Genomic DNA, 26143 nt, shown 5'->3' on the forward strand with positions numbered 1-26143 from the left:
TGGTAAAAAATATCACCCTCCGCTCTAATTGCAGTGGAATGAACTGAAAGCTCAACGAACAGATCTCCAGTGAGAAGACATTGACAACAAATGAAAAATGTAAACATTTAAATATAGCGATTTGTTTTATATACATATATATTTATAGCCACGAAGATGGCTAAAAAACAGTTTTCTTTAAAAAGAAACTATTGTGTTCAGTCATATTCCTTGTTAAATAGTAATTATGAGACAAAATTACCATTACAATAAATAAATTCATCATGTATTTTAATTTTTCCACACACACCAGTTGTACAAACAATAAATTACTAAATCAGTGCGGTGTATTTTCAGTGAAATGGCCATTTCCCATTGAGATGTTTAGACAGTACTGCATACAAATGAAAACAATAGATGTTCATTTCAGTTCACTAAATACAAATTCAATTATATATGGATCTTATATGGATCTGTGCTGAAATAAATCAAATCATAAATGCAGATAAGCCCTGTTACTCATAAACTGAACTTGTGTTTGATCATGTCTCACAGAAGTGGTGTGTATTTGTATGAGCATCTTTCAGTGTTTCAAGCAAGATGTGAGAAATGTAGAGGAGATTTAACTGAAGTGTGTCAATTGGTTTTAAACATGTGAATGTAAACAGAGCGACTGAGCATATGATTGGCTGGTGTTGTTGCGTGTCCAAGCCACACTTCGTCATTCTTAACAGAGAAAATGGCATTCAGTCACACACATTTACAAATAATAGAGCCCTATTTACAGTTCTGCTAAGTTAACACACCTCTCACAGAATCTGCCAGATGTTTAACTTTTTTTTTAACTAAATTGGATCATTAAAAATGCTTTTCTTTTTTTATTTGGTACTGCCTGAATGAAGCTATTTGACAATAGATATTTACATTTAAAAAAAAAGTAAAAAAAAAAAAAAAGGTTGTCAGAGATAATAAAATCTAGTTTAAAATGTCAAGAAGAATGTAGAAATGTAATCTTTGTGTCTGTTGGTTTCATACATTTTTGAAAAAAAAAATAAAAAATAAAAAAAAAAACTTTTACAGAATTTCTACACAAAAACAAATGTAATAACTTGTAAAGTGGTGTAATCATCAAGTAAATGGTATTGAAGTATTTTTTCTGCAACTTGAAAATACGAGAATGTACACAACTTAATTATTAATAAAAATAATTTTTAACAAATATAAATTTCTAAGAGACTAATATCAAGAATTGTTCTCATGGTTACTCCATTTGACCTAAAAAAAAAAAAAAAAAGAAGAATTATTTGCCCTGGGCAGTGATTCCATCCACTTTTCTACACAAAAATCTCAACATCCAAGATCTTTGGTTTCTTTGCAAGTTCTGCACATTTGAGATCACCCCTATAGTGATTCATTGATGTTGATATCTAGCTTTGCCACTCTGGACAACTGAGTGACTAATACAGAACTATCACAAACTGCTGCAAAGTGTCATTGACGCTCGAGGAGGCAACACACGACATTAAGAACCAAGAGAGTGTATATTGGTTAATAGGATAAATTGGGTAATTTCAGTAATAATTTTGTCTTTGTGGAAGATACTTAAATATCTGTTCTTCAGCATCTTCAGTAATAGAACATAATACAATTTTTTAATTTTTACAATCTCTCATTTAAAAAAAAAATACTAACCATCTTCTAGATTCAGCAAGGGGTGTGTTAATTTATGAACACAACTGTTTGTCTTTTCGTAACAAAATTTCATTATCAGCACAGTACGCAGCCTAGTTTTCCCTGACATGCAGACATTCTGCCTTGTCTACGCATATGTGCCTGATGTTGACTGTGCTAAAGAGTATCACAAAGCAGTCATAGTGCACTTGCAGTGAATACCTTCATATATTTTAAAAGGCTAAGACTCGACCATACGTGAGATGGAATGGCACACAAAAGAACAAAGTATACCCTAGACCTAAGACTCAAACAGACATTGACAATAGATCATAGTAAAACATACACATATACATGAAACTGAGAATAGGGACAGACATTCTGTCATATTCCCAGATGTGGCAAGCAATCTGACTTCGTCTGAAGGCAATAACTGATTGATTCCTGGATGGCTAACACTAGAAGATCAGCATTCCGCATAACCCTTTTGTTGTAGTAAAAGGTTCTTTTGGATTGGAAGATCTTAGAAACATCCTGGACCCTAAGTAGGGTTGTGGACTATTGATAGGGCATCCACATGGATAGCAATTTAATGTAACAACGTGATAAGAAGTTATTCATTTTTCAATGAAAGTTGGTGATTTGAGGCGACATAAGTGACGGTAACTGTTGGTGATATGACAAAGTTGAGCTCAGCTGGACTTTATGCAAGTAAGCAGTGATGTAAAAAATTACAACAAATGAAGTGCACAGCGGCCTGATACAGTTAAAAACTGTAGTCGAACGCATACACAACTAACAGCAACTAAGCAACCTGCATCGATTAAATCACTGTCAGTGTGAATGCAAGGGTTGTGGATCCTTAAGTAGCCTGCGTTAAGGGGCGTGGTTTTGTCAAATGGGTGTGGTTTTGACCTGGACCCATAATGGGAGTGCCATCATGAAATGGGGTGTGGCTGCATCGAGAGACCAGTTTGAAGGTCATTTTGCCCCACTTGAGGCAAGAGGAGGAATTTCTCATCCAAGTCACAATTCTAAACACTAGCAGAACTCCACAGTGATTTTGTTTAGAGCAAGGAACAGCGTTTATACATCAGTCATGTAAGCGTCCATGCGCTCCATCAAGCCTGCCTCTTGGTTGGACACTCAACATGGTTGACAAGAAAAAAGGTCCTTCCTTAGTTTGTTTTATTGAGAGATTCTCAACACTTTTTAATTAGGCAGTGTTTGAATACTGAGGGTCTAGCGGTGAGTGGGCAACCCTTTGCCAGCTTTCCATGTGGGTCCTTGCATTGCACTGTGCGACTCTGCCAACCCGTATCACAAGTTCTGGAGCACGTCATCCATGATCCAGTCACCCAACGCGGGCCAGAGGACGTAGTTGACGGAGGCTCCGTCGAAGGAACCTCGGTAGTAAACACCAAGATCTCCACTGATGACAACGCCGCAGCGGTGGCCACAGATGTGGGAGACGTCCGAGGTGGAAGAGGCATTTTAAGTGGCATGTAGAAACTGTAGCGGATGTCAAGTGGCTTCTTAGAGTCCGTGGCAAGAATCTGCACCACCAGGCTCTCCTGTAGGGCTCCGGGGCCCATGCTGTGAAGGGAGTCATCCCGCTGACTCCACCCACTGTAGTTGAGGACAGATCCATTGAGGGGGATGATGGTCTCGGAGGTAGAGATCATGAACTTGCCGTTCAGAAGATAATCTCCACCTGGGCGGCGCAGAGAGAGGTAAGCCGTGTAACGTGTTTGGCCTTTGGGTTTGTACTGTCGTACCTTGAGGTGTGTCGAGCCCTCTGGGACCTTCACAACATCAGTGTAACCCTTACTGAAGAGAAGAACATACACATGCATGATTAGAACACAATTTATAGAACATGTTCTTGTATGAACAACCTTTGCTTTTCCTGTAGCAACATTGCTATTAACCAATCACTGTATTATAATTTGTCAAAGGTTGCTCTTTCATCTCTCAGGAGTTTTCAGCTATGTTTATATTATCAATGTTGTCTCAGAGGTTTGTAATAAAAATGTATGTGGATAAAACAGCTCAGATCTTTTGGTCTTGGGAAAAATGAATAATAAACTTTAGCTTATATTGAGATTTCTGATTGCAGACTTTGGAATCTCAGCACCTCTGAGCACAGTTTGAGACATTGTTGATATGTCATCTAAACCTCTATATTAACTACAGTATATTATGCAAGCAAACAACTGTACCATGTTGTGCAGTCAAAACAAAACATTTGCAAAATTGTACCGTGTTGTAATATAATTCTGCTGGATCTATTCTGTTACCCCTGGGGTGTTTGATTTGCATGTTCTCCCCATTCTGTCCCTGCATGGAGAGTTTGTCCAGAACCAAACCATACCACAACACCAACAGATCTACAATATGTCAATAAAATATTCAATTGATGGAAGTGGTCCTGACTGAAATATACATAGACACAAATTAGTTAATTGTTGACAGACACAAATTAGCCAATTGTTGACATACAAAAAGAGTATAGGGTTCTAAAATGAATGTGGATAGCATAGATCAGATCATTTGCGTTTGTGAAATTTTCAGTTCATATCGAGATTTCTGACTTTTCATTGCAGACTTTGGTATCTTGGCAAATCTAAGAACAGTTTGAGACATATCTTATGAATATTTAGAGAAGACACATTTTAGATTACTGGGGTCTTTTTCTCAGGAGACACATCTGAGAAGCAGGAGATTTAGCACAAGTCTGTATTTTCATGTAATTTTTATCTAGGAGAAACAATTGAGATTCTAAAGCGATCTCATTCTCATTTTTATTTTCTACGGGTTGACAATGGGATGGGAATGCTGTCCAAAGAAAAACAAATAATGTTGATTCAGCAAAAACCTATATTCGTAAATCAATGTAAAACAATAGTTCACCCGAAAATCCCTTTTTCCATACAATGAAAGTGAATGGTGTCTGAGACTATCATTCTATTAAACACCTCCTTTTGTGTTCCATAAAAGGAAAGTCACACATCAATACGAGGGTGAGTAAGTGATGACAAAACGTTCTTTTTCAGGTGAACTATTCCTTTAAGCAGTGTATTTTGAATGTCTCAACCAATGTTGAGAGAAAAACAGATTTACAGTCACGTTCATGCTTGTGAAAACAGGAGGCATGTTTTCCGTAATCCAGTGTTTTAACTGGCAGCAGCGTATATTTTTAGCTGATAATGTGAGCATATTAACCTCGAGCGACCATGTGCACATGCATGGCTGTTGTGTTTTGGCTTCGCTATTAAAGTCGCTAGTTTAATCCGATATGGCATTTTCTTTAATTTGAGGGATTTCTCGTGAAACGCAACACTGCAAAACACAGAGTACACTATTGTTTTATTTAAGCCCAATTTTTCCTTAAAAATCCTATATTTTTTAAATTTGAGAATCAATGGGTTCATTCACAAGCTGAAAATGTTTGCTTTCAGAGGCTTTATATGGTATTAGGATGAAAATAGAGTACATTTTGAACTGTTCTGAGACCAGTGCAGAAAGACAGCACACTGGAGGTTAAGTCATGTATTAAATAGGAAGCAAGGGAGCATCCTATAGCTTTCCTATGCAGCTAAGTGGATTCACTCCAGAAATCTGATCAAAAGTGCAGTTTCAGGCAGCAGACGATGTTTGGACCATTCAACATGTTTGGTAGACATGGGACAATAGTAATCAATACTTAAGTTTCAGGATTTATAATGTATAATTAAATTTTAACATGGTTGGCTGTGATTGGGTGATGCTGGCCATTACTTTTAATCAGAATTATCTATGCAAATTTCTGATTGGTAAAATGCTACAGCAATGGCTAACACTTGTTTGTCTGACAGTGAGAAGAGAGAACATTGAGATTTTGTTGCCAAAGTAGAAAAACACTGTAACATAATAAGTCAAATAATAGTTTTTCTATAGTTTTTCTACTAGTTACAAATAAAAAAGGGAAGATCTGGAGTGGTGGTGGCATAGTGGCTAAAGCACAGGGCTGTTAATCAGAAGGTCACAGGTTCTAACCCCACGGCCACCACCATTGTGTCCTTGAGCAAGGCACTTAACTCCAGGTTGTTCCGGGGGGATTGTCCCTGTGATAATTGCACTGTAAGTCGCTTTGGATAAAAGCGTCTGCCAAATGCATAAATGTAAATGTAAATGTGATTTGCCAAGTAAAAACATGATGCTCCATAGTGCTAATACAGGGGTCAAAGAGGTTAGTTCTGTAGATTTCATCAACTACTTTTAGATGTTATGACAGCCAACAACTGCACAAGTTGAACCTTAACTAATTTTTACTCCAACTAGCTCCTAAAATGTTTTTTGTGTACGTGTATTTTTCACCTCTTCTTGGTGAAATTTCCATCCACTTTGATGCAGCTGTTGCTGTCCCCCCCGCAGATGCCGCACTTGTCGTATTGAAGTTTAGAGCCAATGATTCCATCACATCCGGTGCGAACACAGTTTCCTTTCACACACACTGAACTGCTGTATGGTCTGCATTCTGTCCCGTCAATCACCTACACAAAAATAATACCAAATCAAACAATGTTTTGTTTGATGTTCAATTCTACAAAATACCACTAATATTTTTTGGAAAAGATGTGATACTAAACAACCCTTTTTCGAATCCTTTAAAGGCTTTCACTAATACAAAAAGCAAGATATTTGACAAAGTATCACTAACAAAAAGTACCTAAAAGTAATTTAATTTCTCTAGCCTTATGCGTCCACAAAAAAGTGGTGATTTTTATTTCTTATTACAAGCATCTTATAACCATGGTATTACACTGTTAGAAATTTCTGTAAATTACACAGTATTTAACTGTAAAATGAACTGTATTTTACTGTAGGACAGTTATACAGCATGTTACTGTATTTTAAAGTTGCATTGTGGGAAATATCCCCTTGGCGCCACTAAAATACAGTATTTTTAATTTACTGTAAATCGAAATACAGTGGGGGAAAAAAACGAGCGCGAAACCTGACCATTCACAGAAAAGCTTTTATTTCCCGCCTGGAGAAAGAAGAAAACGAAGACACAGATGCAAGAACCAGTCAGATACAGGAATATGTGTACAAATATTCCTGCTTTTACTTAACATAATTTATATTTTTGGTTTAACTAAAACAATTTAAATAAAAAAAAACAATAAAAAAAAAAAAAGCTGCCACCTCAGTCACCTCACACTTTATGATGTGGAGACAGCTTACTAGAGAGTTACCAACACTCTGTGCAAACATTCATATTTCTTCCTTTTCTTTCCCTTTTCTGAACGTTTTACCGTCATATATGGACATTAACGGGTCTCTGCCTTGGGTTTGACCACGTCAGGAGCAGGTGAGTGTTCATGTGAACTGTTCGCCAAAAAATAAAGCTTTTGTGTATTAGTTTAACTTTAAAGTCAGTCGTTTTTTCCCCGCTATCGCTTGGCGTTAACTGAATACCCCATAATGCACGTCATGCATATAGTGCTAGAGTAAAGTTACAAAGGTGTGTACAAATATTCCTGCTTTTACTTCACATATTTTATATATTTGGTTTAAAACAATTTTTTTTAAAAACGATAAAAGAAAAAACGCTGCCACCTCAGTCACCTCACACTTTATGCTGTGGAGAGAGCTTACTAGAGAGTTGTGCTAACACTGTGCAAACATTCATATTTCTTCCTTTTCTTTCCCTTTTCTGAATATTTTACCGTCATATATGGACATTAACGGGTCTCTGCCTTGGGTTTCACCACGTCATGAGCAGGTGAGTGTTCATGTGTACTGTTCGCCGAAAAATAAAGCTTTTGTGAATTAGTTTAAAGTCAGTCGTTTTTTCCCGCTATATAATCGCTTGGCGTTAACTGACATATAATTGCACGTCATGCATATAGTGCTAGAGTAAAACCCGCAATGTTCGTGTGCAAACACTGTGGCGTCTCTGTGGAAACATTATACGCCTTTATTAATCATGCCAGAGGGCATTAAAAACACGACGAACTTCAGGTTTTCGTGTGCAGTTCCTGAATGCCCATGCACTTTCCAAAGCCTCTCCGCACTTCAGTCTCACATTTACCGCAAACACAGAAAGGCCGCAAAAAAAACGAACAGATCTGAACCACATGATCTGCATTCTAGATGCAGCGTTGAAGGCTGTACATTCGTGTCGACCAAATTCGCCAGTCTTTGTGAACATCTAAAATGGCATATTCGAGATGGCAAAAAAATTGAATGTCCGATTACTGGCTGTAAAAAATATTTTCGAGTGAAGTCGTCATTTTCAGCACACCTCAGTAGAAAACATAAAAACGATTTTGAGAAATCTGTCTGTGCAGATATCACTGAGATTTCTGTTGCTATGCCAGATGTGAATACTGAGGGCTTTGATGATGTGGAATTTCAAGACAGTAGTCCAGCCATTCAGCTTGACAAAGACAAATTTCTGACAAATTTGGCTTTATTTTATTTGAGGATGCAGTCAAAAATGATTCTGCCAGCTACAACAATTCAGATTTTAATTGATGAGTTCATGGAGGTGCATACAAATAGCATGACACATACCTTGTCCAAAGTTAATGAAGAATTGACAAAGCTTAAAATTCCAGACTGTCAAATAAATTAAATAATAAGTGGGTTATCTAAAGAAAACTTACTTAAGATGTATAATGAGGGATATTTTAAGTCAGATCAGACTCGGAAGTCTTTTGTCAAAAAACATTTCAATTATGTGGAGCCTGTGCAGGTGTACCTAGGCTGTGATGCATCAGGGAAATAGCGCTTTTGTCAGTACATACCAGTGAAAGACACTCTGAAGGCATTTCTGAACAATGGATCTGTTAAAGAGCAGTATGATAAGGCCAAGGGGCAAACATCACAAAATCCACATGTACTTGAGGATATAAGGGATGGGAGAAATTTTGAAGAAAACACTCTTTTTAAAGAGTCTTCTTCAGTAGTGTCTCTAATTTTATATCAAGATGCGTTCGAGGTAGTTAATCCCCTTGGCTCTGGAAGAAAAAAACACAAACTAGTTGCTGTGTACTTGACACTTTCAGAAATCTGTCCCCATAATAGATCATCTATTGATCCTATGCAATTGGTCATGCTTTGTAGAGAGGAAGATTTTAAGTTTTTTGGGCAGCAACAAGTTTTCACACCTCTTTTGAGTGATCTCAAGGACATGGAGGAATTTGGAATTGTACTGGAGAATGGAGAGACAGTGAGGGGAGCAGTGGTTGCCATTGTTGGAGATAACTTGGGGTCACATAGCATCGGAGGGTTTACTGAGAATTTCAGTAAGAGTAGACATTTCTGCCGTTACTGTCTTATAAACAGAGACATGTTTGAAAGCAAAGGCACAGACTTAGGTCCAACAAGAACAAAACAGAGTTACCAAAACTGTGTGGCAATGTCTGAAGGGCAAGAAATTTGTGAGGGTGTCAAGTTCGACTCTGTGTTCAACTGCCTAAAACACTTTCATGTGTGTGATCCTGGGCTTCCTCCATGTTTGGCACATGATCTTTTTGAGGGAGTTGTTTCAACAGATCTGGCTTTGTACATAAAACAGCTTGTCACTGTAGGGAAACACTTCAGCTATGTTCAGCTGAACAGAAACATATCTAGCTTTAAGTTCTGTGGAAGTGACATGAATAATAAGCCATGTGAAATAAAACCTGATGGTGGAAAGTTGACAGGACATGCAGCTCAGAACTGGTGTCTGCTTCGATTGCTTCCATTACTAATTGGGGATCGAATAAAAAATCCACTTGATGATGAAATTTGGCAGTTGTGCTTGAAGTTAAGGGAGCTTGTTGAAATGATATGTGTACCAAACATTCATCATGATCAAGTAGCCTACATGAAATGTCTGATTGAAGAATATGTGGACTTAAGAGCTGCCTTGTTTCCAGATGCACCACTGAAACCAAAACATCATTTTTTACTTCACTACCCTGAACTCACACTTAAATTCGGACCACTGATTAGACTATGGACTTCACGATTCGAAAGCAAGCACACATATTTTAAACAATGTGCAAGAAAATTACGAAATTTCAAAAATCTAGGGAGTACACTAGCTGAAAGACATCAGCTGTTGCAAGCCTATTTGAGTGCTGGCTCCATCTTTCCTCCAAATGTGCAAGTAGGTGAAGCAGATGAGTTTCGCAGTCACTTATACAACACTCACATTCAGGAAGCTGTAAGGATGCAAAGCATTCATTCCTCTACCTTTGTAACATTAACTGCAACATACAAAGGAACCAAGTACCAGACATCAATGGTTGTTGTGGTAGATCAAACTGATGATGTATACACAGTCGGAAAAATTTAAATGATTCTGATACACTTCTCAAAATTATTCTTTGTTGTTGAAAAGTGTAAATCAGTGCCAGTTGTTGATCTGGGTTTACACTTTCTGCAACAGGATTCAAGTCCCCATTATTTATGTGTAAACGCAGAGAATCTAGCTGACTATTACCCTCTGCCAGTATACAAACGATTTGATGCTAACTTTGTTGCACTGCACCACTCTGTTTGTCTTAGGTGAGAAGCTAAAAGATGGAAGCCGTCATTAGAGGTGTTCTCCCAATGCTGGATGATTTTCAACTAAACCACCTGATATCAGAATTAACTAGAATTGGTGTGAAAACAGACGATGACCTCCAATATTTAACATCAGATGACCTCAAAGACTTCCTTTCACCAATAGACTGCAGAAAACTAATTCATTTTTTCAAAATCAGAGGTTAGTCATTTGTATATAATATGTATATAATATACAGTAGTAAAAACTGCTTATGTGGGTTTTAAGCCATATTCGTTACCATTGAAGTAGAAATATGTATATTTGTTAAATTATTAATTTACTGTTATTAAATACTCTGTCACGTTTCTACACTACATCTGTTAAATTAGATTTTTATGTTCAATATTCCATTTAGTTTTGTAATATACCGTAGAAAAATGGCTTATGTGGGTTTTAAGCATGATCAATGAAGTATGTACATTAGTCAAATAATTCATTTACTGTTAGTGAATACTCATATTTTCACGTTTCTACACTACATCTGTTAAATTTGTTATGTTACATTTTTTATGTTCAATATTTCATTTAGGTAATGAAAATATTCTAGCTACTCAGCCAAGCAACCGTCCCAACTCTTCAACATTCCCTGTGCAGTGTCATGGATCCAGTCAAGTTACAAATCCGAGTCTATCATCTACTCCAGTCCCAGTTCAAAGTGCAGCATGGGTATCAGATTTTCAAATACCCTGGGGTAAGATGACACCAAATTTGAGAACATGTCTTGCACAAGGAAAGCGACCTGAAGCCTTAGATAGGAGACACATGGTTAGGGTGATTGTGGATTCCATTAGAGAAGTGTGTTTAAATCCAACCAAGCGGCAATGTTCAGAAGTTGCACAGTCAATCATCCATAAGTATCCAAACAGTTTTAGTGACAAAACAGAGGAAGGAGAGTTAATTGGTTGTGGTTACTACTCTTTGTTGTGTCAGTTGAAGACAAGGGTGGAACATCTTATCGGAAGATGGAACAATACAATGGCTCGACTCAGAAAACCTAAACGAACAGGAGACGAAGTGGATGATAGCCAACCTTCAACATCTAAATCCGCTAAACTGGATAGCTATGGTTGTGTGAACTGGAACCCTACTGAACTTCCTGAAGGGGAAACCTTTGATTCTTTAGAGATAAAGAGACAGGAGATTCTTAGTCTATTTTCCCAAGAAGGACCTCGTGCAGCCGAGCGAGGCAAAGTCCAGGAATTAATGAAAATGACATTCACTGCACAACGTCACAGCATTAATGCCAGCCCTCCTCCCAGTATCTCAGATCTTCAGGCAAGGTGGCCTTTACTCTTTACGAAGAGATTCTTATGCGCTCATTTCAAGGAACTGACTGGGATTGATCCTGACATCAGATTAAAGGACTCTCTTTGTACCAAATGGGAAAGGATTCTCTGCTTCTTCAAAAATCTTAAGTCCAGGTGGGGAAAAGAAGTTAGAACAGTCCTCAAAGACATCGACAGAGAGGGCAGAGATGTCGACCCAGGCATTGCAGCGGTCCTGTTGATGATGTCCCACTTCAAAGAAAAGGAGGAATCACTGTTCCTTTTAGCCGATGTGAGTATTTTCCATTTATATATTTGAAAATTTATGTAACTGACATTTAGTAAAACCTTTGTGTTTGTGTGTGTGTGTGTGTGTGTAGGTCACAACAACTCCAACAGATGCAGAGACCAGGATTTCACTTCCTTCTACTCCAAGGCTGATCATGCTTGGTAAGATCCTTTAATACATGATTAACAATGTTTAAGAGATTGTTTAGAGCTGCAAGATTAATCGTTAAAAGATTGCGATCGCGATTCAGACACCCACACAATCTCATAAATAAATGTCAATGATTCGCCTGAGTCAATCAAACCTTTGACTAAAATCATAACGTTCAAATCTGCATTTGTGCTGCCGCTGAAGCAGAGAAAGCAGTTGTCATGTATAGGTCTTTTCAACCACTCAATATCGTTATTTCAGTGTTACAAATATTCAAATTATAAGTACTGGGATAAAAGTTTTTAAAAAATTTATAGTTAGCGATCAAAATAGAGCAAATCAGCTTTTTAATATAACTTCGCACTTCAAATAAAGCATTTATGTTTTGCCACTAGGTGGGGACAAGTGACAGTGAAAATATTTATTTGACATTGAATCATTCATTCAGGAGATTGAACAATTCATCCCTTGTTATTCAAAACTTATTTGAGGTGATGTTAAAGGGTTAGTTCACACAAAAATGACAATTCTGTCAGTAATTACTCACCCTCATGTCGTTCCAAACCCGTAAGATCTTCGTTCATCTTCGGAACACACGCTGTTTACGTTGTAAACAGCACTTCCGGGTTCTACGTTAGAACACCGCCTCACTATTGGTCGACGCTGTTCATTTGGGCACCACAACACATGCGTGTGATGCTGACGCAGAAGCAAGCCAATGGTGAGCCGGCGTTCTGATGTAGAACCCGGAAGTGCTGTATTTACAACGTAAACAGTGTAGGAGACTGACACAGACAAGAAGAAATTGTTGAATAAATTCTGGAGTCACATGGACTAGTTTAACAATGTCTTTCCTACCTTTCTGGCCTTGAAATTTGCAATGATGTTGCTGTCTATGGAGGGGTCAGAAAGCTCTCGGATTTCATCAAAAATATCTTAATTTGTGTTCCGAAGATGAACGAAGATCTTACGGGTTTGGAACGACGTGAGGTTGTGTAATTACTGACAGAATTTTCATTTTTGGGTGAACTAACCCTTTAACATCACCTCAAATAAGTTTTGAATAACAAGGGTGACTAATGAGAAAAGCTCCATCTACATATTGTCAATGACACCAAAACCAAATGTTAAATGTTTTTGCAAAGTTAAACACTATAAATTAATGAATTACTATTTTTTTTTTTTTTTTTTTTAGGGATTCAGTTCTACACAGCAAAAAATGGATGCTGTCAATTGAAGGCAAAGTTCTCTTTCCTGACACTGACCTACCAGATTTGTCCTCTGCGTTTGCTGTTCTCTTCGGTTGCTATTATGTGCTTAACATCGAGTACCAAGTGGAAGCAGCCACTACTTTGGAGTTCATTCAGAGGTAAGTACATCTTGCAATATGACATAATATTAGGTACACATTAAAGGGATCATCCACCCAAGTTCTGTCATCACTTACATATTCAGCAGAACACAAAATAAGATATTTTGAAGAATGTTGGTGACCGAACACTTTCGTTTCCTGTTGACTTCCATTGTTTTTTTTGTGTCCATATAATGGAAGTCAACAGGAACAGAAAGTGTTGGGTCACCAACATTCTTTTGTGTTCCACTGAAGAAAGAAGAACATACAGGTTTGGAAAGACATGAAGGTGGCTAAGTACGGTGACCAAGAGAGCTCAACGTGCTGCATCTTAAAGGGTTAGTTCACCTAAATATGAAACTTCTGTCAATAATTACTCGCCCTCAAGTTGTTCCAACCCCGTAAGACTTTCGTTCATCTTCAGATCACAAATTAAGATATTTTGGTGAAATCTGAGAGCTGTCCCACTCCTTCATAGGCTTCTATGTAATTTCATTCTGCTGGCCCAGAAAAGTTATTAAAGACAATGTTTAAAATAGTCCAAGTGACTACAGTGGCTCAACCTTAAGTTTATCAAGCGACAATACTATTCATTTTCTTCTGTGTGGGCCTCTGACATGAGTTCACTAGAGCCATGACGCATGTGCGAGAACTGAGTAGATGACACTCACGATCATTTGATGGGAAAGTGTGAAATGTAAAACATTCATTTTGTGGCATTGGTAAGGCACTTTTACGTTTTCTCGTTGGTTTCTCACGATTCACACATCCCGGAAATGCACACTTTAGTACCATTTTAAACACTACATTGAGACCCATCTGCATCATCTTCTGTTCTCACGCATGCAGTGCGTTTCTGTATTTGGTTGTGTTGTGAGTATTTGGAGCACACGTGTTCAATTTTTGTCTTAACCAATGTTTAAAACATTTTTACACATCAAATGATCTAACATTTTTTTTTTCTGTTATGTAAAGGTTCATTGTGAGGATTAACCCTGACAACAGCAAGTGCTCCTCAAAGTTCCAGGTCAGTAAAAGAAGTGGGAAGATGGTGCAAAGGAAGAACTCTGGCCTGAACCCTCATGTATCCTCCTTCATTAAGGAGTTTCTGGATTTCAGCTGGCAAAACTATTAAGCTACTAAGAGCAAATACACACTACAAAAGGAGTTTTCTGAATTTGTAAATTTTTAAGATTGTTCTTATGACTGGATCTGTTAATTAATTGTTTTAAAATGCTCTTAATATATAACTTTTATGTATAAATGTTACTGCAGGTTTTTGGAAAACTACAATGTGCAAGAATATTAAAATGTTATTTAATGTATAACAATTGAACAATTAAATAATAATAAATAAAAAATTAAACAGTTTTCGTTGTTTCTTTTTATAGTTATTTACTAGTTTTTACTACTGAGACCAGTTGAAATACAATAATTTGTACAGTTTTACAATAAATAGTAAAAGTGGACAACAAAAACAGTAAATTTCAAAGTGTAAAGTAATATATTTGTATTGTATTAAATATATTACTGGAGAAAATACCATAACATTGTGTTTTACAGTAAAAAATACACTATACTGTAAATAAATTTACAGCTAGTTAAATGGTACTGTAAATATGAATACAGTATTTTTACTGTAAGTTTAATTTACAGTATGTTACTGGCAAACAGCTGCCAGTAAGTTACTGTAATTTCTACAGCAATTTTTTTACAGTGTATATATTATAATAACATGGGTATCTGGACATATGTCACAGTATTTCATTATGCCTTGGATTACTCTGTAAATACCATGATCAATAAATATAGTAATCATTAAGTTGGTCAATGACCAAAAAATGTTTTTTTTTTTCCAGAAAACAGTTTCATAAACAGTTACTTATATAATGCAAAAATGTTTTATTTCTTAATTCAAAGTCATTTTGATATTTTTTGGGGGCTTAAAGTAAAAAATGTCATGTGGTGTAACAGTCAAGGGAAAGAAAAAAAGTAAAAGGCTGGGTTTTCCGAGCACTAAGTAGAACGTTAGTAGCACTTAAATTGTACTTAATCTCTAAGGCGCATTTCCCAAAAGCATCGTTATCTAAGTAGTTTGTAAACATTTTCGTAAATTAATGAAAGCTTTGAACCGCTCTTAAGTCCATTAAGTGCAACTTAAAATCCAGAAACATATCTTTCTGGAATTGTTCACAGTTTATCAAAGACAATGGGAAATGTAATAAATTGTATTAATATATTTTGATCATTGGAAAGCCATTGTAAACTATTTTAGAGGAAAAAAAAAAAAAAGTGTTAGAGGATAAAAAAATCACTATAAAATCAATGGGCAGTCTCCGCATGCAAACACGATAGGTCTAGATTACAAGACACGTAATACAGTATAACATTCTATTAGCCTTCTTTGATAAGTATAATTGTAATGGCAATAGAAAGACAATATGTTCTTATTAAACAGATTTAAGAAGACATGAGTAATGTATTGTGAAAATGCAGTTTAAAACTTAAATAAATATGCATAATAAATACAATTCGGTTAGAGGAGATTAGAGTAAGTGTGTGCAATAAGAGATTCCCTCTCTATCTTCATCCTCCTCTTTTTACAAGGCAATAACAAATTGCATGATGCATAATGGCAGTAAGTACACAGTGCCTTGAACTCTAACCAGATAATCTATTTATATTTAGATACTGTAGTAGATACTATGAGTAGTTCAATATGCCCATCATTTTAATCCTGTTCTATGTGCATTTGTTCAGTTTCCAGCCAAAAAGCTTTAGGCTACGTGAGAGACACTTATGATTCATATTACCTAAATTCACGTTACATGTATTTATTGCATTACTTTCATTAATCTCTATGATTGAGCATCAATACATTTGAAACTCCATCTTAATAGCCATCATTATTTCTATAATTAAATTCTGTAATAGTTTATACATTTCAGCACCTCGACAAGGTTACAAACCTTGGGAAACAGACATTACTCCATTATAAAATAACTAACTATGTTCTAACTAATAACTATGTTCGTTAAGATGATCATAAAAGCTTAAGTTGCAATGTTATTGGAAACCCCAACTAAACTGTCATTTAAAGCTGATATTGTTTAAATGAAAAGAAGAAAATAAATGTAAGCATTAGAGTAGTGCAGAAAAGTCGTATTTCTCAAAAAAAGTGAAACAATTGTGTTTTAAAAGGGTCTAAAAGGCCATAAAATGTAAGAAACCAAATTAGACACAAATATAACATTTCTAAGAACTTAAAACATGTTTTAAATTACATTTTTAAAAGATTTCATTTTTTTCACCTCGGAAAACCATATTTGTCAATGACACAAGAACCATGGAATTTGGAGTATTTGGTAAATATGGAATTATTAGAATATAAAAAAACTTTTTTTCTATGAAATACAATGCACACTAGACTCACCCGCTTTGAGAACACTACATAGTATCCAGTTCCTTTTGCCCTGCAGGTCAATTTGCACACGTCTTTAGGAAGCACGCCGGCAAATTTGGGCACCCATTCCACAAACGTCTTCACTCCTTTCGGGTCAGTCTGAGGGCCGTTCCGAACTTCACACTGTTCCTGTCTAAAACTCTTACCTGACACAAACAGAAGACAAGTGTGTTTAAGTATTTATTAGAACAAACATAGAGTTCTTGTTGTAAAAGGTTTAACATGAGTTTATGTGACAGTTTCAAACCCTAGTGGCTCGCCTTGCTATCTACTTTTTATTAAAAAACTATTTTCTGAGCACATTGTATTGTGGAAAACTACAGTTTCAACGTAGCTTTAACACTGAAGACAGCATCATCATTGCATCACACCTATGATGCCTAAATATGCTGTCTAGGTAGGCAGCTTGGTGTGAATGCATTGATATGTTTCTGTATATTAAAACATCTTTGCCAATTGTGTTACTTGCATGAACATGCATGTTTTGATATATAAATCAAAGTACATGTTGTGTACTCACTCGTTGAAGGACATGGAATGACGTTACATGACCGATAGACTGCTCTCTTTCCCATACAGTAACGGCCGTTGTTGCGAGGAGGTGGATTGTTGCACAAACGATGCGCAAACTGCACGCCACCACCACACGAACGAGAACACAAACCCCACGGACCCCAAGAGCTCCAGCTACCATGATTAGACGTCTATGAAATAAGATTAGAGACAGTAAGTGAGAAAATCGCATATTAAATCACATAAACAGTATATAAAAAGGGCTGTCAATCGATTAAAATGTACATGATATGCTGATTAATTAATCAAATGTAATTAAATGTATATAAACCACTCAAATAACAATTCAATAAATAATGAAAAAAATATTTTTTCTTTTAAATATACAAATTATTAAAATAATAATTCAGATAATCGAGAAAGCACCTCAGTTAAAAATAATTCAATATATATAAGGATAAATCATTAAAAATATGTATATTTAAATAATAATATATATAATTATAAATATAATATAAATATTATAAAACAATAATACAGATCATTAAAATGCATTACATTATTGTGGTAGATGAGTAAAGCATTGATAAAACAAAACAAATAGTGTCTTTAGAAGGCAAAATATGGTTTATTTCTATATTATTCAACATTTATCTATCATTGGCCTCCAGTCCGCAATAATCAATTTTGCAAATGTGTCAGTCTTTCAGAGATAGATTTATTATAAGGGCTTTTCTAAGGACGTGTCAAAGTACACATACGTCAGACAGAGCGTCTCACTTTGGTTGCGTCTCATCATAATCACAGCATGTTTGAACGCAACAACGCATTCTCATCTTGTGCTGTCACTAGTGAGTTCTCTGTCCAGCTGCATGTGCCAATACAACTGGAGTTTCACTTACTGCCCCTGCTGAAAACAGGTGGTGCCTCAAGCTTGAATTGCTTCAACAGTAGGAATATTCCTTATTATGGTCGGATGACATGATTAATTGTATAAATTTTTTTAACATGTTATTTCGACAGCCCTACAAAATGTGTCATTTATGACAGAAGATACAATCAACGTGAAATGGCATTCGCAACCCATTTTACTTCTGTAATGTGACACTGTATTTCTGAGTGAAACAGGACACAAGAAAGATGTAGGCAAGGACTTGATTTTCCATGTGGAACTGATTGGAAATTGGTGACAGAAAACTTTTCTATATTATATTTCAATGAGTGCTAACAAAGACAAACATAGTTTTCTGAGCACTAGTGAGCACTAATGAACCATGCACAATAAGACCAGGGATTTGGGTTGAAGAGGTAAATATGGTACATTTTGTTTTCATGTTGACTTTAAAGGTGATTTAAAGATTTGTTGTTATGTTATGTTAATGACTTCATGATTTCTGTTCATAAAAATCATCAAACAACTGTAATAATGTGTTAAAGTGACTCATCTTCAAACCTTGAACAGCTTCACAAACACAAGTCACGTAGTTGTTTAATGACAACAATGAACAAATTAGTGTTTTATGTAAAGGGGCATGTACATCCATTCACAGACATTTAATAAACAAAAAATGTGAGCATAACTTTGTTTCTTTAGTGGATATTTATATTCCTTTAAATTAAACTTACTTAATTAAACATTCCTTTTAGTTAAACTTTGACTAACATTCAGCTAATTGTTCCACAATTGATGCAGCTTTGGAAAGACATGAATGTGAGTAAATTATGAATTGTCATTTATGGGTGAACTATCCTTATTAATGCTAGATATTTTAAGTAAAATACACATCAGATGACATGTTAGCAACCGGAATGGTGCGGAGAGACATTTCAGAGTGACATCAAAACGGCATTTCCTGCATGCTTACACGAGGCAGGTATTCTTCAGCAGGAATAAAATGCTTCTCTAGAACACTTAATGACCGGTGACACGGGACAAAAATACTCAACCTGAGAGGAAATTTCCTGTGTTTGATACTAATCTGGTTAACTTGAACCAACTCAGAGAAAGTGGAGGATAAAATCAGACTCAATATCTGGATCGTTCAAATGAAGATTGCGATTTATCGTAAAATCTACATGCTTACTTAGCCCTAGTACTGTGTGAACAGCCCCAAAGTCTAGCAGACTGACAAACTCGATTGCAAAATTCATTCAAAAACCATTTTACTTCTGATTTTATGTTGACTTTTAACTCTTTGTCTTACCGAGTAGTGTCTCTTACGGGTTTTGTCTACACACTTCCCCTGTAGACAGATGCGGCCGTTGCCACATGGCGTGCCCTCTACAGCGGGCAGTTTCTTTGTTAGACAAACCATCTGCCCCTTCCTGATGACTGCACACCACAGACGGGAACACACGTCCATACCCGGGCACACAGTGTACTCCAGACCAAATGCTAAATGGCACTGCTGTACGGCATCATATCTCTGACCAGGCAACTCCTCTGGACCGAGAAGAGACTGACGAGGCAGGTCCAACAGGCACTCAGCTATAAACACACACAAAAGGAATGTGTTAAGATGCAAAATATATCAGTGACCAAAATGGGTATCGACCGACAACCAATATAATTGTTTTGTCTTTTAATTATTGCCATTGTTCTGATTAGTCTGATATTAAGCTGGTCATATCAGGGCCCGTTTGTTCTAATTCAAAGTTTTCTCTTACTGTGTCAAGTTTCAAATGTCTTGAACAGTTATCAATTATTTGAACTGTTTTGATGCCTGATTTGACATATTTCAAATTCTAGACCAGAGCTTTAATGTGAACACTGTTGTTTTGAATAGATAAAAAATTATAGATTTATAATACTGGCTATCGTATCAGGGTCAATGGCATGAGGCTTTTTTTTTTCTGGATCGATTATCCAAAAACACATAAAAAATGCAAGTCACACGAAACAATAACATTTATTTTTCTGGCCGTTAAAAGGACAGTTCACCCACAATGCAAAGAAACAAAGAAACGTGCCATCCCAGATGTGTATGACTTTATTCTGCAGAACACAAAGACAGATTTTCAGAAGAATATATCAGCTCAGCAGGTCAATACAATCCAAAAAACACATAAAGGCAGCATAAAAGTAATCCATATGACTCCAGTGATTAAATCTATGTCTTCAGAAGAGATCTGATAGGTGTGGGTGAGAAACAGATCAATATTTAAGTCCTTTTTTTTTCTATAAATCTCCACCTTTGACAAGCCCTGACCAGTAAATGGCAATATGCAATAATATAATTCAATCACCAAAAGTTAGAAGTATGTGGACATGAAAGTGAAAGTGGAGATTTGACGTAAAAAAGGACTTAAAATGTATGTTCCCTTTACAAAAAGCTTCACTATGATGCTGCGCTGCTAAGCGCTACAGGGAACAATCCTAGTTGTGACCGAGCTGTGAATAATGTGTGTAATGCGTCAATGAACATTGACCGGAATTTATAGCCTCGGCTGATGTAATCATTAGATGCACCTGAGGCCAGGCTATAAATGGATGCGTCACCAAGTGTCGTCAGACACTTCTTTTTTCAGAGCGATTCTGTGGCTGTGTGTTTCACAAAGCCTGTCAAAACTTTCTTTCCTCTGTTAGGAGTTAGAATTTGTTAGGCAGTGTGCAGTGAACCTTTTCTCTTTTCTCTTCTGTTTAGAAAATATTATATAAATATATGTAAAAAAAAAAGAAAAAAAAAAGAGAGAGAATGACTGAAAGCCGCAAACGATGCGTGTTCCCCTGTTTTCGCTCTATAGCTGAAGAGGACACGGATTAGTTTTTGCTCTGTTTGTTTGGGGGAAGAGCACGCTGCTCTCGTGTTGCAGCAGGGCGGGTGCGAGCACTGCGATTTGCTTTCAGGCAAAGTGCTTCGCGCTCACCTCGCTTGCTTCCGGGAGTCAGCACTCACTCAAAAAAAAAAGAGATCGTTCGTGGGGCTCTTGCATGGATTTGGCTGAGGAGCAAGAGATGGGGTTTTTCTCGCTCTCTCCCCAAACCCAGCTGGTTCTTCACATGATCTCGAAGCACGTTCCGACGCTTCTTCTCCCCGCCTCCGAGCTTTCCGTCTGCGATAAAAAATCTACGGAGGAATTGCTTGATGTTGTTACTCGTGCGGTTGCCAGACTCCAGTTGGACTGGCCACGTGAAAAAGAGACCCCCAAACCCTCCAAATTAGGGGATAGATTTTATCTTCCAGTCTAAGAAAGGGAACGCCTCATGAGTCCCTTCCCTTCTTTGATAACCTCCATGAAGAGCTTTCTCGCTCATGGAGGAACCCCTAAAAAAATAAAAATAAAATAAAAAATTATAATTTCTCGTGTTCACATACCCTCGACGTCATTATATTCGACTATCGTGGGTGCTGAGGCACGGGGGTATTCAGTGATGCCGCCGGTCGGAGATACGCTTGCGGGCTATCTCTCGCCGGGCTCTGCATCGTCACTTAAGAAGCCCTCTCTCCCCTCAAAGCCTTTTAGGACAACCTCCACTTTAGTGGGAAGGGCTTATCAAGCAGCAGGTCAGGCTGGTGCTGCTCTGCACGCTATGCTGTTTTACAGGCGTACCACGCTTCCTCAACAGGAAGTGTTAAAATCTAATACCCATCTCAGAGATCCTGGCAGAGTGGGTCTTATAAGGGCGTCAGGATTTAATTAACTCGCCGCTTTTCCGTGTTTCAATGGCGTGTTCTCACTACAGTAAACCGGATTTCTTTTTTATGTAAAAAAAAAAATCAATCAAATCTCCTGGTTACATGGGCCATGGTATGTGTTCCCCTTCCAGAGAGAGAGTTAGATTATTACACAAAATACTTCCTGTTTCCCATGGAGGGTGAGGGGTGGCGTCTGGCTTAGATCTTAAAGCTTGAACTGCCCGTGGGTGTTCAAGTCCTAGATGATGCCTATCAAGACGGTCGTGTCTCAAGCCCTACAACTTGTTTGGCTGGTCACCATCGATCTTATGATGCACTTCTATACTTCATTTAGAAGTTCTGCCACAACATGGAAAGTTCCTGAGGTTCCTAGCCCTTTTTACCCGCACATTCACAATGCATGATGTAGCGCTGGCTCCTTGCGACTCCGGGGCATCTACATGCTGAAATATGTAGACAACTGGTTGATCCTACCGCAGTTCCAGGAACTGGCAGTTCAGCACAGGGACATCGTCTTAGCTCATCTGTTTCTCTGGGGTTGAGGCTCATCACCAAGAAAAGAGTCCTTGGTGATCCCTCTGGACCTTCTGCTCATGAGACCGTTTTTGTTGTGGCCCAAAGCCAGGGGATTTCATCCAAGGGCCAAAACCCCTAGGCTAATGAGGGTTACACGCTTCAGCCTTCGTTCCCTTTCTATGTTGTTCAGACCCCGGTTTTCTGCCTTGGGTCCCACTCTAAGTGTGTCTTGTTGTCGCAGGCTGCTAACGACAGACGCCTCCCTGACGGGCGTGGTAGCGGCCTTAAGTGGTCGTCCAGCTTAAGGGGATAGGAGGGTCGTCAGCTCGGTTGTCACAGTCACTGTCTCGGGTTGATGGCTGTATTTCTGGCCCTGAAATACCTCCTCCTGAGGCTGCCATGTCTTGGTGCGGGTGGACAATACAGCGGTAGCCTCTTACATAAATCATCAAAGAGACCCACGTTCATGTCAGCTGTATTTCTGATGCGTTGGATTCTCCTTAGGGCCCAGGGCAAGCTCCTTTCACTCAGGTCATTTATATCCCTGGATGCCCGTATGTGGGAGCAGATTTACTGTCAGACAGAAAATACCAACGGGGGAGTTAAGAACTCCACCTTAAGGTAGTAGTTGCCCAGAGTTCGCCAGCAAGGGTTTTTGCCTCTTACTGATAGCACCGCGCTGGCCAAATAGGTCTTGGTTCTCGGAGCTAATCTCTTCCCTCGACGGCTCGCCTTGGGTGATTCCAAACAGGAAGGATCTTCTATCTCAGGCACAGGGCAATATTTTATCCCTGCCCCGAATCGTGGAACCTTTCATGATTGGCCCCTAAGCGTACCAACTGAGGGCTTTCTCCTGAGGTTATCGAGACCTTTTTAAATGCCGGGCTTTTTCCACTTGGAACAAGTTTGGGTGAGATCTTAGGGCAGAAGAGGACCTCTTCGCCTCTATGAATAGCGCAATGTCTCCTCCACCTCTCCCTAAAATCACCCAGCCCCCTTCGGTCTGGACGTTAAGACACATACATGACTTAGAATGCATCTGTATGCGTTTCCTTCCCCGGTTTCTCTGCTCCCGGGAGTCTTGGCAATGTTCACCAGCAATGGTCTTGCCTCCTTTTAATGGCGCTGCGCTGGACGAACAGGATATGTTTCTCGGAGTTAATACCTCTCCTCGACGGCTCGCCTTGGGCGATTCCGAACAGGGAGGACCTTCTCATCCTTGGCCCGAATTGTGAAACCTTTCATGTCTGGCCCCTAAGGGTACCAAATGAGGTTCACAGGGTTTTCTCTTGAGGTTATCGAGACCATTCCAAGTGCTAGGGCTCCCTCCACTTGGAACTGATCTGGGTAGATTTTTCAGGGCAGAAGAGGACCTCTTCGCCTCTGTTGATAGCACGATGTCTCCTCTACTTCTCCCCGAGTCGCCCAGTCCCCCCCTCGGGCTGATCGTGGTAACGCATACATAGCACAAATGCGCCTGCATGCGTTCCCTTCTACTAAAGTTCATATTACAGAAACAGCTAACTGCCAGTTTGCTTCAGTTCTGGACTTTGTGTAGAAAGAATTGTCAGCGGGCACTTGCCTCGCCACTGCGAGGTTCTATGTGGCCACTGTGGTTTGCCACGGCTTGGTGGGCGGGGTGCCCTCTAAGAGGCATCCTCATTATTGCCCGGGCCTACGAGGCGCGTGGTCAAGCTTCACCAGTAGGTTTTAGGGTGCACTCTACTAGAGGGCTCGCCACCTCTAAAACCTTGACTAGAGGTCTCCCTCTGCAGCAAGTTTGTGATGCTGCAGGTTGTCCTCTCCGCACACATTCATTAGTTTTTTTATAGTTTGGATGTTCTGCCACTCCGGGCTCTTATTCTCTTGAGTTGACATCTCAAGCTCATGTCTGGACAAGTTTGTGATGCGGCAGGCTGGTCCTCTCCCTTCACATTCATCAGTTTTTATGACAAGTTTGTGTTGCGATAGGGTTCTCTTCGCACACATTCATCGAACTTTAGGGGTTAGATGCTTTGCTACTCTGGACTCTTATGTCCTTGAGTCGACATCTCAGCCCATGCCTAAACAAGTTTGTGATGCGGCAGGTTGTCCTCCCTGCACACATTCATTGGACTTTTATAGTTTGGATGTTCTGCTCTCCGGGCTCTTATGCCCTTGAGTCAACATCTCAAGCTCATGTCTGAGACCTCCCGCGTTTTTGTGAGTACACTGCAAAACCGTAGGGGTCCGGACAGCCCCCAGTGCGGCGGCGTGGGTATTGCGTTCCCCATAGCGCTTAGCAGCGCAGCATCATAGTGAAGCTTTTTGTAAAGGGAATGTCTCGGGTTACATAAATAATAAAGTCTCATTAATAACTATAATTCTTGAAATGTAATGTTAGCATAAATAGTAGTGAAAAAATTGTGTTTAAAATATGATTAATGTTTGAAAAACTTTTGTACATCAAATCAAATTCTGGGGGGTAACCAACATGCAAGTAGCCTTTCTGTAAACAAATAAATAAATAAAAATAAATAAATATGTTTTTTTTGTAAATATAATTTTTTTATTTCAAGTTTTCATAACTTGAAATTTGTTTTATTTTGTATTAATTGTATATATATATATATATATATATATATATATATATATATATATATATATATATATATATATATATATATAATATATATATATATATATATATATATATATAACATTTTATTCAATGTGCAAGAAAAGTATTTTAATCCAGTCTTCTTTAGTAGTTATATTTTTTAGATTATTTTATAATGAAATCGCTATAAATGTTTCAAAAAAATTATGAAACCAACATTGTCACAAATTTTCTATCAACTTGAAACTCTTCAACTAGATTTTTTAAAGATTTATCACTTAAATCACCATGGAAAACATTATAAGCCAATGATCCATCAGCTATTGGGCATCATATACAAATAATTATGTTTCTATACCATGTATAATAATTAGGCAATTAATTTATATGCTACTTTTTTAATATAGCATGTCAATTAGAGTCAATATAGCATGACAAAATGCAATTTTTTTATTTTTTTATTGTCTTATACACAGTTCAAGTCATTTATAAATATGAGCGTTCCTCACCATTGCCATCATCGAAGAAGTCTGTGATTGTAGCGGATGTACAGCGACTCCAGGGTTTGGAAGCGTCAATGGAGGTCAGAATAGATGACATGAGACGTTTATCTTCAGTGGAACCAAAGCGTTCTTCACAGAACTTTGAATCATCATGAGACAAACCCAAAAGATGCCCTGAACACACACACACATACACAGGAAGTGATGTCATGAAAGTTTAGGGTGTTAGTCAGTGAGTGAATCTGCCAAAGAAATGTCCAGACCATATTTTCACTCCAGAGAGAAATAATTTTACATGAAGAAAATTAAGCCTATTTTTTAATACCATTGAGGTATTTTTTGCATTAAAACCTTATTTTCATCATACTCAAGCACCATTAAAGCCCCAGATTCTCATTACAGTAATACAGTACAGGACAAAGGCAGTACAACAAACATGCCTAACACCATATAAGATATTTACTTTAGGATTACAATAATACTGCATATGGGAGATTCTAAAATATGCTTGATTTTCTTTACGTTAACAATAATTTATTATTTTTGTCTCTTTTTTGTGGTGAAATATGACATGGTTTTGTTAGATTCACACAAGTATCCATTATTTATTTCTTCAC

At 37.8% G+C, this 26143-nt stretch overlaps 1 protein-coding gene across 1 annotated transcript in view; it reads right to left on the reverse strand.

The window, feature by feature from the left end:
* Positions 1-332: 332 nt before the first annotated feature.
* The window catches only part of LOC127651703 (A disintegrin and metalloproteinase with thrombospondin motifs 5), a 58366-nt gene continuing 32555 nt past the window's right edge, over positions 333-26143 (reverse strand). Inside the window, exons 3-8 of the mRNA XM_052137663.1 lie at positions 25533-25700; positions 19476-19759; positions 17279-17462; positions 16729-16904; positions 6010-6185; positions 333-3480 (exon numbers count right to left, since the gene is read on the reverse strand). Coding sequence (XP_051993623.1) covers positions 2853-3480; positions 6010-6185; positions 16729-16904; positions 17279-17462; positions 19476-19759; positions 25533-25700 — 1616 coding nt within the window. The 3' untranslated portion in view covers positions 333-2852. The remainder of the gene's footprint in view (positions 3481-6009; positions 6186-16728; positions 16905-17278; positions 17463-19475; positions 19760-25532; positions 25701-26143) is intronic.

The sequence above is a fragment of the Xyrauchen texanus genome, chromosome 11 (genome assembly GCF_025860055.1).
Source record: "Xyrauchen texanus isolate HMW12.3.18 chromosome 11, RBS_HiC_50CHRs, whole genome shotgun sequence".
In the NCBI taxonomy this organism is placed as follows: Eukaryota; Metazoa; Chordata; class Actinopteri; order Cypriniformes; family Catostomidae; genus Xyrauchen; species Xyrauchen texanus.